Source organism: Chamaea fasciata, unplaced genomic scaffold (assembly GCF_029207755.1).
Source record: "Chamaea fasciata isolate MVZ Bird 193981 ecotype frontalis unplaced genomic scaffold, bChaFas1.0.hap1 SCAF_3, whole genome shotgun sequence".
NCBI lineage: Eukaryota > Metazoa > Chordata > Aves > Passeriformes > Sylviidae > Chamaea > Chamaea fasciata.
Window position 1 is genome coordinate 112,322,820 of NW_027094088.1, and position 14,603 is coordinate 112,337,422.

The 14,603-nt window shown below is 46.8% G+C and overlaps 1 protein-coding gene across 1 annotated transcript in view; it reads left to right on the top strand.

The window, feature by feature from the left end:
- Window positions 1-14,603, top strand: part of INTS9 (integrator complex subunit 9) — a 59,822-nt gene that overhangs the window by 43,539 nt on the left and 1,680 nt on the right. Inside the window, exons 13-16 of the mRNA XM_066180157.1 lie at window positions 1,444-1,568; window positions 2,452-2,619; window positions 13,079-13,177; window positions 14,134-14,271. Of these exons, the coding sequence (XP_066036254.1) occupies window positions 1,444-1,568; window positions 2,452-2,619; window positions 13,079-13,177; window positions 14,134-14,271 (530 nt within the window). The remainder of the gene's footprint in view (window positions 1-1,443; window positions 1,569-2,451; window positions 2,620-13,078; window positions 13,178-14,133; window positions 14,272-14,603) is intronic.

Here is a 14,603-nt window from a genome sequence, read left to right on the forward strand (position 1 = left end):
TCACTGCCACCACCACATCTGCTTTTAACTAACGTGGCTTTTTGCCCAGCGTCATTTTTATTTCATGTTTGTGGATTCATGGCTTCACATACACGTCCTTGTACAATGCTCATTTTTTGTTAACGTTTCTCTCTTTAATGTTCTCAGGCAGCTACTCTGACAATTGCTTTAAACCGGGGGAAATTATCCCTTTGGCAGTTCCAAACATTTGTATCATTGCCTGGTGCCATGGTCTGTTCTCTCAGGGTAAATATCCCCACATTGTGCTCAGTGGTGCTTAGCCAGCAGCACATTTTGAGATTTTGAGATTTTTAGGTGAGCAATTAACTTGTCTTTTTGTTGAATGTCAACTGATGCTGAACTTCCTCTGGTAAGGTTTGAAGGAGATTTTGTTGTTGTTGTTGTCTGCACGAGAAATCCAAGCAGTGCTCTGCTCTGCTGCCATGTCAGAACATCCTGGATGGCTCTTTAAATCTGGACTGGAGCCTTTGAATTTCAGTTTCCTTTAAGTTCATCCTTTCACAGCCTCAGCAGGTCCCAGAGAATTCCTCCTGCTGTGTTCCAGCTAGGCTTGAATTGCACTTTGCTCTGGCTGGTGTCCTTGGAGGCACTGTGGTTCAGGATAATCCAGCAGATGAGACTTTCATGCATCCCCTTCTCTTTTCCCATTCTGTACTTATCAAACTAATACCAGTTCCCTTTTTTTTTCCAGCATTCCCTTTGTCCCATCTATCCCACAATTATCAGGGAGATAGAGATGGCATAATCTTTTCCACATCATTAGCTGGTGACCCCCCAGAATCAAGAGGTTAACTGTATCCTACCCTGTGTCACCTGAGATCTACATTTGTCATTCACTAAAAAAATAATCTTTTCCTGTGTTATTCTCAATGTTTTATTACTCTCTGTGGGAGTAAAAGCCCATTCAGTGCCTGACTTTTCCCTGGCAAACCTCTAATCCAGTAATAAAAGAGCCCTTGGTTTCCCACCAGTCTAAACTTCGCTCTTAGATTCAAAAGAAAAAATATATTTATATATCAAGATATCATCTTTATGCTGCGTTTTTGTCATAGTGAAAACCAACTTGGCATTTGAATTACCTTACAAGACTCAAAATGTCTACATTTTGCCTTCCTTTTTACAAGAGCTGATTAAAAATAAGAGATGGTGTTTTTGTCTTGATTAAATTTGTTCCAAAAATCATGCAATAGTGTGTTCAAATGAAATAATATTGCTGTGTTGCTTGATTAAGGTAAGCCTAATTGTGGGCGTAATTTTCATCAAATTAATTGAAAATAATGGGTGGGGGAAGGAGGAAGGGAAGAGGAATCTGTAACAGAATTAACATTGAGCAACAGCTTTGACTAAACTGGAATTAGAGAGGAATTGGGCCGTTGTTGTTGTTAATGGGCTTTGAGTGTTTTCAACATTTCTCTTTCCCAGAACCTGATTTCTCTTACCTGGACGCCCTGGCTCCTTATCAGCCCTTGGCAATGAAATGTGTTTACTGTCCCATTGACACAAGACTCAACTTTATTCAGGTGTCTAAATTACTCAAAGAAGTCCAGGTAATCAATTTTCTGTTGCCTTTTCGTGTGTTTCTTCACACAGCTGAAATGAAATAAATGAATTGTGAGCAAATGTTGCATTAAACAAAAAAATGGAGACAACAGCCAGATCCCTTTTTCCATGAAGAGGACACAGCATTGAGCTCTGCTTCAGGAGGGGTCTAAGAAAAAGAGAGTTCTTGTAGTATCTGCTGTTCCCCCTCGACTCTTTGGGGCTTTAGTGGCCCATGCAATTTGTTTCTACTAAAATTTGCTTTCTGACTCATGACAATTAAATAATAATTTATATTAATTAAAATAATAGCCAGATTTTTTTTTCGTGGCTGAGTTTTTCCCTGTGTTTTATCTTGCTGAACTCTGAAATACACATTGTTCCAAACCTCCTAACAATGCCTGCATCACTTTATCTCATTGTCACTGCAAACTGATGGACCTGCCACTGCCTGGCTTTGGATGAACATCTCCTTCCATGTTACTGCAGATGTCTTGTGCTGTCTGCAGGGCAGCTTGCAGAACCACTGCCTTCTCCTTTGGCTTCCTTAAACCCTGCAGTGGCAACCAGCCTGTTTATGCTTTGTTAACATATTGCTGGAAAACTCCAGGAGCTGAAAACTCCAGGAATACGCAGCCGTGATTATTGACGGCCGAGGTTTCTGCAGCCTCACATGTTGACACTTGGGATGTGTGCTCCACCCCTGTTGCCATTTCCTTCTAGTTCATCCGGCAAGGATTTGGGAGAAAAAGCTATTTCATAGTTTTATTTTTCCTCTCATTTTGGCTATCAAAAAGCAGCGATTCAAGACATAAATTGCGGGCGGGGTCTCCCGCTCCCGGAGCGGTTCCTTGTGGTGCTGATGGGAATTGCACGCTGCTCTTTTTGCAGCCCCTGCACGTGGTGTGCCCGGAGCAGTACACGCAGCCGCCTCCCACGCAGTCCCACCGCACCGACCTGATGATCGACTGCCAGCCCCCGGCCATGTCCTACCGCCGCGCCGAGGTGCTCACGCTGCCCTACAAGCGCCGCTACGAGAAGATCGAGATCATGCCCGACGTGAGTCCCTCCCCGCAGGGCACGGGGTGGCGGGGTTCGTGCTCACACAGCCGAATTCCAGCTCAGCAGCCTCTGCAGAGTCGTGGAAGCGCAGAGTTGTTGTGGTTGGAAAAGGTCTTTAAGGTTGTGGAGTTGAGCTGACAGCCGGCGCTGCCGCTGTGGTCGGCCTCAAGTGCCACTTCCAGGGGTGGGGACTCCTCCAGCTCCCTTTCCATGAAGGAGTTGTTCCCGATATCCAGCCTAAACCTCCTCTGGTGCTGCTCGAGGATCTTTCCTCTCATCCTTGTCTCTGGGCTTGACCCCCTCTGGCTGCGCCCTCCTGTCAGGGAGTTGTGCAGAGCCACAAGGTCTCCCCTGAGCCTCCTTTTCTCCAAGCTGAGCCCCTTTCCCAGCTCCCTCAGCCGCTCCTGGTGCTCCAGCCCCTTCCCCAGCTCTGTTCCCTTCCCTGGACACGCTCCAGCCCCTCCTTCAATGTTCCTCTTGTGGTCAGGGACCCAGAACTGTCCTCAGGACTGGAGGTGCAGCCTCAGAATTAAAGGGATTTGTCCTAAAGATGTCCTGTGGCTGGGATTTACAGTTGACTCTCATCATGTAAAGCACGTTCTGTCAACTGGAGAACTAGGAAAGAGGCATTTTTGAGAGATAATTTCATAAACTAATGGGTACTGAAAAAAAACCCACTGGCTGGCTGAGAGAGCTGTTCAGCCTGGAGAAGAGACCTCAGAGCCCCTTCCAGTGCCTGAAGGGGCTCCAGGAGGGCTGGAGAGGGACTTTGGGATAAGGGATGGAGGGACAGGATGCAGGGAATGGCTTCCCACTGGGAAAGGGGAGATTAGGGTGGGATTTTGGGAAGGAATTCCTGGCTGAGAGGGTGGGGAGGGGCTGAACTGGAATTCCCATAGAAGCTGTGGCTGCCCCTGGATCCCTGGAAGTGTCCAAGTCCAGGCTGAAGTAACCTGGGATAATGAAAGGTGTCAGGATTGGAGTGGGGTGAGCTTTAAGGTTCCTTCCAACCCAAACCATTCCATGATTCTGGGATGGTGAGCAAGCAAAAACTGTGTTCAGCTGAGTTGTCCTTTGGAAGAAAATCCCATGCCACAAGACAAACAGTGATCTCTGCCAGGAGTGAAGCAACCAGTCACCTCCAGTTTAAATACGAGGAAGTTTTAGGCACAGCAGTTTGAATTAGCGCCCCAGGACCATGGAAAGGATCCAGAGCATCTAGGAGTTAGTAGCCAAGAGTTGTCTTTCTCCTTCCCTAAATTCAGCTGCTGTTAGAAATACCCTTCCCATTAAGGATCAGTTTTCAGTCATGGTAAAGAAGCAGTGAAAAGGCTCACTTGTATTCCAACAATTTCCATAAATGGTTAATTCCCACAGGCTGCAGGAGCCCAGCAGGTTAATGGATTGCTTGTAGCCATCTAAAATGTGGATTACTTATCCCCACAACATCTATTAATGATTTATTAACCCCATAAGTCAAATCCAAATGTACCCATATTACGAGGGGTGACCCATATTCTGACAGACGCGAGCTTAAAATATTTTTTTGACAATCCAATCAGCACAAATGTGTCCTTGGATCAAAGGTGACAGTGACTTTTTGCAAGCAGGCATTACTGCCCTTTGGAAAGTGGAATACTGAGTGACTTTTCATTGGAGTGTAGAAGGAAGAAGCATCCTTTAGTTGAGCCAAATATGAAGTGCAGAACTGGGACCCACGTAACAAATCCCCGAGCCAGCCCACGACACCCACTGCCACCATTTCACACCATTTCTGTGAGGAGCCTGCCCAGCCCACTGCTTGGAGACAGGGACAGGGCTTTAATTACAAAATGTGCTTGGCTGCAGCTCCATCCTGGCATGTATATTTAATTGTTTGGGAAATTGGCATCTTCATTGGATCCCATTAAATTTAAGACCGGTGAAACGTGGCTTCAATCCACCAGCATGAAACCGGTCCTGAGTTAGAGTGCAGAGAGCCAGCCTGGGGCTCACCCTTTATTCAAATTCCACTGAAGCTTTGGGTTTCCACCTAAACTCTGGGGTGGAACTGAGCGTTTGTACGAGAGCCTGTCCCTTGTGTCAGCCTCTGAGGGGACTGGATTCCAGCTCTCCCTGCACTTGCCAAAACTGCTGGGAGAGAGGATGCTCTGTAGGGAATGTGGCATTCACCAGCCTGGGAAAAGCGAGCTGGTTTCTCTTGCATTCTCTTTAACTTGGAGAGGTCCAGCAGAAATCTGGAAAAGGGACAGAAATGGCCTTTGTTTCTCCTCCCCTAACAAATAACATCCAATTACACTCACACAGGAGTCCTAATTTCAGAGCTATCCATGCTCAGGGAGGAGAAATATCTTGCAGTTGTCCATGTCCAGGGATTCTTCAGGCTGATTGTTCAGCCTGAGAAAGCTCTGGAGTGACCTTTGAGCACCTGAAAGGGGACTCCAGGGGAGCTGGAGAGGGACTTGGGACAAGGGATGGAGTGCCAAGACAAGGGGGAATGGCTTCCCACTGCCAGAGGACAGGGTTAGATGGGATATTGGAGACAAATTCTTCCCTGTGAGGGTGGAGGGGCCCTGGCACAGGCTGCCCCGAGCAGCTGTGGCTGCCCCTGGATCCCTGGAAGTGTCCAAGGCCAGGCTGGACAGGGCTTGGAGCAACCTGGGATAGTGGAAGGTGTCCCTGCCTGTGGCAGGGGGTGGCACTGGATGAGATTTAAGGTTCCTTGCAACCCAATCCATTCTGGGATTTCCCTGAATATTCCAAAGCTGCTCTTCACAACTCGTTGCAAAAGCTGTGATGCTCCTGAAAAAGGCTCCTGAGAGCAAGGCTGTGCTTCAGGACTCTTAACAGGATGCCATTCCCCGGCTCCAAGGTATGCAAATCATCCTCCAAAAGAGGATCTTGCTCCTTCTTTTTAAGGGAACTCCATGGTCCTGGTAAAAAATGGATGCAGCTTCCCCTTCTGCTGAGTGGGTTGTGCAAGACAGATTTCAGACATGATGGATGGGGCTCCCTGATGTGGGAGTATTTGCTGCTTAATGTTCCCTTTTCAGTAGTTGAGGGTTCCTGAATATAGGAATTTCTGTACTGCACGGAAAGGGCATTTGTCTAATATGGGCTCCCACCAGCTCTGGGGTTCTGTGCAGGCTCAAGTGGCAATTGAAAAGGGCATTTTATAGCTCCTAGAAACCTTGCAATGGCTTGTTATTTGTCAAAACCATGTTAGCCTGAAATGGAATGATGAAATCCACCCTGGAAAAAACAGTAATTGCTAGACCTGCTGCAGGGCTGGGATTTGTGTGTAAAGTTCACCTGAAAGTCTCATAAAGGAATGGCTGCTGCAGTGAAGTCCTGATCAGGGCCCTCTCCTGACATCCCCAGTCCCTTTCCCAGCTCAGAGTTCTGGATTCTCCCAGCTTTTGAAAACCAAAGGGTTGGCTCAGCATGGCACCACTCAGTGGTGGCTGATGCTGTGGTGGAGTGAAATTTCCTTCCCCAGACTTGAAGTGATTCAAATCCCCGCCTGTCAGACTAATGGAAATTTACTTTCACTGCTGGACCTTGTCTGTATTTCAATCACTTCACCGAAGAGCAAAGGCAGGTCAGGCAGGCCTGTTGCTGTTGTATGATAATGAGATTTGCACTCACAGCAGCCTTTGTTTGGAGAGAGTTCTTAACAGTCCCAAGGCATCGGGCTGGAATGGCTCTCCCAGGGATTGTGCAGACCTTTACACTCTAAATAATTTCTTCTCAGCATCTGCCTTTCACTTTAAAAATAATAATAATAATAATTAAAAAAAAAAGACTGCTTCCTGGAAATTGGTTAGGCATTGTCTGCTCACAGGACAAAGATGGGAAAATGGAAAACACCTTCTGGAGCAAACAGATAAAATTAAACAGTAGTGTCTGAGCAAATAAAGTGCCTCCAGTTTAATTACAGCTGAACAATGGTGCGGATCACTCGGCGCCGGCAGCAGACACTTCACTGAGGGCTCTGTGCTCTTCAAACACTCAATTTGCAAGTTCTTCAGGACGCAGCCCAGTCAGGAGAGTGTCTGTGTACAAGGCACAGCCTGACACCAAGTGAAATTACCAGAAAGTACTGCAGAGAAGAATTAGGAAAACAGCCGTTATAATTATGGAGCTTTCGTCTTGACTCTTTTCCATGCTTTTATCTGACCTTTCCAACTTCCTTCTGTGTTTCAGGGACTGAGGAGTTTTGAATTCTGTCCTTCTTCCTACGCTTAGCTTATTTTGGTGACCCCACATTATCCAATCTCTGACCTCTGTGTTCCTTTTTTCCTGACTATTCCCCCTGGGTTCGATGTGCTGTAGCCCCACAAAAAGTAAATGAAGTACAACCTGTTTAAATTAAATACAACCTGTTTGCTTCTGCTGCTCAGCCCTGCCTCAGCTCCCAGCTCACTGCAGAATTGCCTGGAGTCTCTCTCTGGGTTGGACCTCACCTACTGACATTCCACCAAAACTGCTCTTTCCCAGCTTTTACCAACTTTGCTCACACAATGCCAGAACCAGTGCTGGATAAATCCCTCTGATTTACATCAGCAGAGCTCAGTGCAGCCTTTATTTTCTCCTTAATAACGTCTCCCACCTCACTGTGGTGTCTCTTCTCTCGTGGCCATTCAGCCTGAGAGAGTTCTCCTCCCTCCTGTCTTTTGTGGGCTTGGAATGTGTTATCCTTCATTCCCTTTGCCTTTTTTTGTTGCTGTACCTTTTCTGTGATTGGTCTTACCCACAGGTAAGGTCCTGTTTAGTCAGGTGGAACTCAGATCTGCTTTTCTGCTTCCAGCCTGCCTTTGCGTGCCTATATTAATGTCTAGGTTTGTTTTTCCTTTCATTTTTGATGGCTGGCTGTAAGATAACACTTTTCTTGCCAGGCACTCAGCTCTCTCTTCCCAGTCAGCTTCAACAACAACATCCCATCCTGACTTGACATTCTGACCCATAAAACGGTTACTATATTTTGAATATTTTGATTTGTGCCATTTTTATGTCTTTCAAATGACTCATCTCTTGCATCTGCAAGCTTTACTGCCTTTACTTTGAAGATATTTCATGTCCTTGCTTCCCCTACCTGTCATTTTTCATTCAAATCCGAGCCTAATTTCTGCTTCTGCTGGTTCTGTTTTCCACCATCCTGTTGTAAGTTCCTCAAACAACTGTTCCCTGCCTGCTCCCAGGCTCCTGGGGAAGAGCTTCATTAAACAGCCATGAATCTCCTTCATTACACTCCTTAAATACTGCTTAAACTGCTCTTTTGGCACAGGGTTGGCAAAAAGCCAGGGTTTAGAATTAATGCTGGGTGGTTAGAGGGAGTTCTGGTGTTTGGAATCCCACCCAGAATTATTCCCTGGTGCTTGGTTGGTGTCTTTCTGGTTTGGGGACGAGGTTCCTCCTGCTGATCTGGAGCCCAGGTCCAGTAGCTGCATGTGGAACATGCCCTTGAAAAAGAAGAGTTTTAATTCATTTAATTCAGAACTGCAGACTGTACCTCACTGTAACTCATTTCCTCACTGGATGCTGGCTCTGTGGAAGCCCAAAGCCAAGATCTGGGCTTTTGCAAGTGATCTTTAGGTAAATTAGCAAATTTAGGTAAATTTAGCAAAATCTTTAGGTATTCATGGTACAATTCTTTATCCAGTGGAGTTAATGAGACTTTAAAATCTGCTCCAGAGAGAGCTGTGGGAGACCCCCAGCAAGTGACAGCTCTGTGAAGTTGGGGTTAACTCAGCAGCTGAATTAAAACCCTTGGGTTGTGTCAAATGGGAGGCTGAAAGCCCGACAAGACTTGACTCACATCACCCACTAATGATTCTACAGATGCCCTTCATTTCTGGGATGTTCTCTGGTGGGAAAGCCTTTGTTCCTTTAGGTCTCATTAGCAAAATCCCCCAGTTTCCCTCCTGCCTCTGCCTTGTTCCCTGTGCCTGCTGGTCACGAATCCACAGGCACATTTCAATTCAGCCCGTGTGTTTGACCCCACATTTTTTTGTCCCTCTGAAGGATCTGACAGTTGCAGAATTCCAGCACTTGGCTGTAAAACCAAGGCTGGATCTCTTGGAGATTCCTCCCATGTCTGGTTACAAGGGCCTGGCCATCAGAGCTCCTGGTATTTAAACAGTTAATTAATTAGAGACTAAATTACTTTAAAAATTAAGGGATAAGAGGAGGCAAGGAAGTAAGAGGTGAGGGAAGTTATCCTTCTCTCCTGACACCACCATGCAAATTTAAGTGAATGACAAAGACCGTGGTTTTAATTCTGCTTACAATACTGACTCTTCAGATCCTCCTTGCTTGTGAAAAGGCTACTGCACAGCCTTGAAGCAATTTTTGTTCTATTAAAGATGCTTTTCTGCACCCAGAAACTGGATTTGCTGAGGAGCAGGGGAGTGGAGGGATGGAGGATGAGGCAGGCTCTCCATTCAGGTTTTGCTGAGGAGTAGTTACTGTAAAATCCTCTGCAGGTGTGATCTTCAGGGCTTTCTCTAAACTCAGGAGGATCTTAAAATCCTTGGGATTCTCTAATAATTGGCAGGGGATATTTTTTTGTGCCTTACAAATTCCATCCTATTCAGGGGCTGGGATCTGGATGGGAATTGCTTCATACCCAGCAAGCTCCAGAGCTGTATTCCATCATTCCCACCTAGAAATGGAAGTGCCCTCAGGGCTTACATGGCCAGAACCCAGCTCCGCTTACCAACAGTGTTTATAATGTGCCTCAAAAAAAAAAGTAAGAATTCAAATTGCAGAGACTTTTGCCCCTGCTGTTCCCAGTAGATGCTGTTCAAGCCCCCACTGTCTCTGATGGCCAAAAACATCCTAATTTCCAGCCTACACATACTCACTGCTGGCCTGCACACATTAATTCCTAACATGATGTTTGAGCATAAACACATTTTTCCCTTTTGTTGGTATTTTCCCTGTGGCGTTTATGTAGAATAATCAAATTCTCCCTTTGGCTTTCCTTTTTTTGGCAGGGTAAATAAACCAAGATATTTAGTTTCTCCTTACAAGACATCTCCTTCTGCCCTAATCTACCCTTCAGAATCTTACTTGGACTGAAATTACCCACAATTTACAAGTAGTTCAGGTGAAATCTTGCCAGGCCCAATGTAGGAGAGATAGCTCATCTCGGAGGGAATTGCCTGCTGCTTTCTGGGCTTGCATTTAGCTTTTTCATGGCCATGTCACATTTGTGACTCTCCTGGGGTGGACTAATAAACCTGGACCCTTCACCTCTGTCCTTTGCAGCAGCTGCCAGCCCACAGCACAAATTCTCAGTATTAGCCCCACCCTTGGACTTCTTTTTTGTGCTGTTGAATTTCATCTTGGTTTTCTCACTCCAGTTCTTGAGGTCTTTGAGTTTTTCCTCTCTCATAACCTGGTCCTGTTTCCTGTTAAAGGTGCCCTACAAACTTCAGTGGGACCTTCTGAACACTCCTCCTCCTCCTCCTCCTGTCCTGAGGTCATTAATGAAAACTGGGAGCAGGCTCAAGAATGACCCTTCAGGAATTGCAGCAGCAGCCCACGAGTTACCCGGGAACCTCTTCCCTTTAACCAGTGCTTTCCCCACCTCAGGACTGCCAGAGAAATCCAGGGTTTGGGGTTTCCCATGTGCTTCTCTGGTCTGATCCCACCTCTTAACGCCGAGATGCCACATTTATGCAGTTTGAAAATCTGGAAAACACATTTAACAATGTAAAAACCCAGCTGGGCCCCTTTCTAAATGCACGTGCTACAATCTAATGTACACATCAGTGATTTCAGATCCCAGAAGTTCAGAGGATTTTAACTGCTGGTCAATTTGCTTATTCTCTGTATGCAGCTCACCTCACTCAGCCCAAACTTTGCCTCTCCCTGCTGGGTCAGCCTTCCTGCACCCTCTCCGGTGTAAGCCAGAGGTAAAAAAGGGAAAAGGGAGATGTTTGGGGAGGTGTCCCAAAAACCTAAGAAGAAATTACTGCAGCTGGGATGTTAAAATGTTGTTGTACATCCAGCTTGTCTGTCCCTGGGAGAATCCTCCACAGGAGCCAGACGATGCGTGCTGAAAGTCTGGTCCTGCCCTGATTTTATTCACTGATTATCCAGCCTAATTTTATTTTTACTGTGGAGTTTCAGGTCCCATCCTCAGTGGTTGTTCAGCCCCTCATTGCCGAATCAAGAGGATTTTTGGTTGGTGACTGAAGGCAACTTAAGCCCGGGGAGAGTTGTCCCCGTTGAAGTCTTTAGGAGAGTCTTAAGAGTGATTTAACCCACGTTGTTCTTCATCAACATCTGTAGTTCGGCCAACAGCAGTGTTTGTGCTCGCAGGGTGTGTGTCAAATCCCCTTTTGGGGTGGAAAATGCAACCCTACAGGAAAGACTTAATGCTAAAAATACCTTCCCTCTGGTTTAGCGTGGGCAGACAGCTCTGATCACAAGAGGAGAACATCCCAAGCTAAAAACTGAAGTAGTGCACACATCCCCCCCAGATTTATCCTGGGGCAGTCCAAGTGCTCATCCATGGGCAGGGGACTGATTAATGTGGTGTTAGATCTCAGTGTCCCTGCTTTGGTGGCTTTCCTGGTGCCAGCGTGTGACATCAGGCTCGGGATAATGACTGGAAGGAAGACTCATTTATTCCTGCATGGTGGGGGGCTTTTCAATCTCACACACAAAGGCACAACAAGAGGCAGCCACTGCAAGTTGGACAAATTCAACCTTGAAATGAGACACGGCTTCCTGGCTGCCAGGAGAATTAAAGTTTGAATCCACTTGTGAGGGGAAACAGTGGAGTTGCCATGGCTTGGAGTTCAGACAAGACTTGCTGCCTGTGTGAAAAGGGTTTCTTTAATGCAGCATTTTGGAGGAGTTCTGTGATTTGTGTGTGCAGGAGGTCAGTTGAAAGGAGTGGAGCAGTGCTGCCTGGCCTCGGTGGGTGAATTACTGGATGTGATTAAATGACCTTTTTGGTCTGGGTCACTGAGTTTCTATAATAAAAGGATTGGCTGCCACATGGGGAGGGCTGTGAGCTGGGGAGGAGATAAAAATGAATGCCTGTCCAACTGTCTTTCTGACTGTAAATTATCCAAGTGTTGCTGTTTAGCCTGTTTAAAACCTGCAGAAATGTTAATAGCAAAATGCTTCAGTGGCAGGAGGAGACTTTGGTTCCTTGTTCTTTAAGGATCTTTCTCTTCGCAGGTTTTGTCATTTTGCTCTTCATCAGAGCCCGTTTTGTATCGATCCTCCTCAGGAAGGTGGTTGGAATAGAAAGTGCCTCCGACCACTGGGAAGGCAGCAGAACTCACTGCTGCAAGTGCTGCTATTTTTAGGTCCCAGGAGAAATCTGAAGCAATGATTGTCTTTATATTTTCATTCTCTTTGCCTTCAACAACAAACCATAAAGGCTGTATTCAAATTGCCTGCTTTAAAGACCTTGAACAGAGTCCCAGAGTAACAGTGAGCTGAACTGCTCTATCACATTTGGATTTCTAGGATTCACCACAGTGGAATACAGACAAAACTTAGAGATTTTTAATGCAGCCTGTGTTTTTCCAACACACCAACTGCTTTATTTCAACTCTCAAAATGTTCCTGCAGCTTTAACAGTGGCAGGTGAGATTTTCAGAACTTACTAAAAGAGCTTTGCCACTATGGAAGCCAACAGAAAAACCCTCTCATTGCTTTCATGGCAAAAGGATTGGGCATCCTGGCACCTTGAAATCCCTTGGAGGGGAACGGGGAATCATTTTCTCCATTCATGAGCACTGTTTTCTGCAGAATTCGTTTGGAAAAGTGGCTGGAAGTGGTGCTTCCCAACTGGCCAACTTCCACTGGTCTCAGCAGGTGCAGCTCTGCCCACTCCAGGCACTGCCAGCAGTGTTAGATCCAAACTCCAAGCCAAGACTTAATTTTATGTCTCTCAGGGAAGAATTATATAAAAGGCAGTGGAAAGGATTTTGTGCAGCATTGTTGGAATAATTTCAAACTAATCAACAGCAGTGGGTTGATTGAAAACATTGGGGTTTTAAGGACAAACTCTTCTTATTCCAGATATTCTGCAGTCAGGAACTGAAAGGAAACTCACTTTGATTTTTCATTGTCCATCAGCATAACAAACATCACAATCCTGGATTAGACCACGAGTTTCACTAGCTAAAATTATTAATGGAGCAATTGTCTTTTCACGCAAGGGTTCTTTGTGCTTGTTACGGTTTTTGAGACCAGCCCTGGTTCCTGCAAACCTCCTGCTGCCCTGCTCATGGTGTGAAATCCATAATTCTGGGAGCCGGAAGGAGGCTGGGCAGGTCCGAGGAGCTCTCGGTCTATCAGTGCCTTTGTGTTTACAGTTCATTAGCCCATGTTTAAAAATACCACGCTGCCAATTTATCTCACAGCTGGGTTCGTGTACGTTTTGAGCTGATCACTTGCTGAACAAAATCTCCTTTTGCCTCAGCTTGCAGATTCCCTCGTGCCCTTGGAGATCAAGCCTGGTATTTCCTTGGCAACAGTTTCTGCTGTGCTGCATACTAAGGACAACAAGCACGTGCTGCAGGTACAGTCTAATGGGAAAGGGAGAAAAATATCCTTAACTCTGCCTTTTCCTGCCATCCAGGACCCCAGCAACCCCTCCTGCAGCTCCTTCCCACCCCTGGCAGAGCCCTTGGCAGAGGCTTTGCCCTGCCATGTGCTGGTGAGGAATTAGACCCGGAGCAGGGAGTGGGATGCAAATAAATCTCTCTGCCCTCTTTTCCTTGGCCATGTGCCTGGCTGAGATAAAAGGGGAAGTGAGATAATTCCTGAAGAGAGGCTACAGATCATCCTGCTGTCTTCCACAGTCAGGAACAGCATCAGTCAACCCCTCAGGACCAAGGGTTAGAGGAGAGAGATGACCTGGGACATCAGACTTGGGAAGGGACCATCTGCCTTCAGTTCCCCTGGAGGTTGTACATCTCTGTACATCCCTGCACACTCCCTTCCTGCCAACCCCTTCAGGCTGGCACCGGAATTCCTGCAGGAGGAGGTGATGTCCTGGGACCTGCTCAGCAGTGGCTGCCCTGGTCCCCTTTGTCTCAGATCCATGAGCCTGCAGGGCCTCACTGATCAACCCTCCCCACACTGGGCAGCAGAGCTGGCCGGGCCCAGGACACTTGGGAAGAGAGCCCAATGTGGAAATGTCAGGGACATGAGGATTTGTGTCAGAGCACAGCAGACAGGCTCCTCTCCTCTTGCCAAACTGCTTCCCTGGAAACCCTCAGCAGTGCTGGAAACACTGAACTGCTGCAATGGAATTGCTCTGAGGCTGCTGTTGTTCATTTACTCCCTTCTCCACTCATTCCTGCTGCCAAATAAACTTAGACCTGGGCTTAAAATGCCAGTCCTCAAAAATGGCTGGAGCTAAGCCACGTTCTCATTCCCCGAGTAGCTGCTCTCTCTGAATTTGCCTGTTTCCCAACCTGTTGCATCCTTGAGAGTGGGATTATTTTTTTTTTTTTCCTTCTCATCCATCAGCTCCCTCCAAAACCTCCCCAAGCTCCTGCCAGCAAGAAGAGGAAGCGGGTGAGTGACGATGTGCCCGAGTGCAAATCTCTGAAGCCACTGCTGAGCGGCTCCATCCCCGTGGACCAGTTTGTGCAGACTCTGGAGAAGGTGAGGAGCCTTGGGGTGCCAGGTGGGATTCCGGCAGGTTGCTGCACATCTCAGATGAGCTGCTTTGGCAGCAGAGAGGGGGGAAACCATTTGAGTGTAGCTTGACATGGAGAAAGTCCCAAAGTGCTCCAGGGTGTCCCTGCACTTCAGAATAGAGGGAATTGTTCCCTGTGGAACCGTGTCCTGCCATGCAGGGTTCATGTCACTGAGCTCCTCCTGTTTCCCATGGAAGCAAAGCTTTTGGGTGAGTGACTTGCCTCACAGAACTTTTGGATTCAGCAGCTGAGGGAGTCTCAAAAGCATTTAAATTTCCACAAGATTTGTGAGAAGGT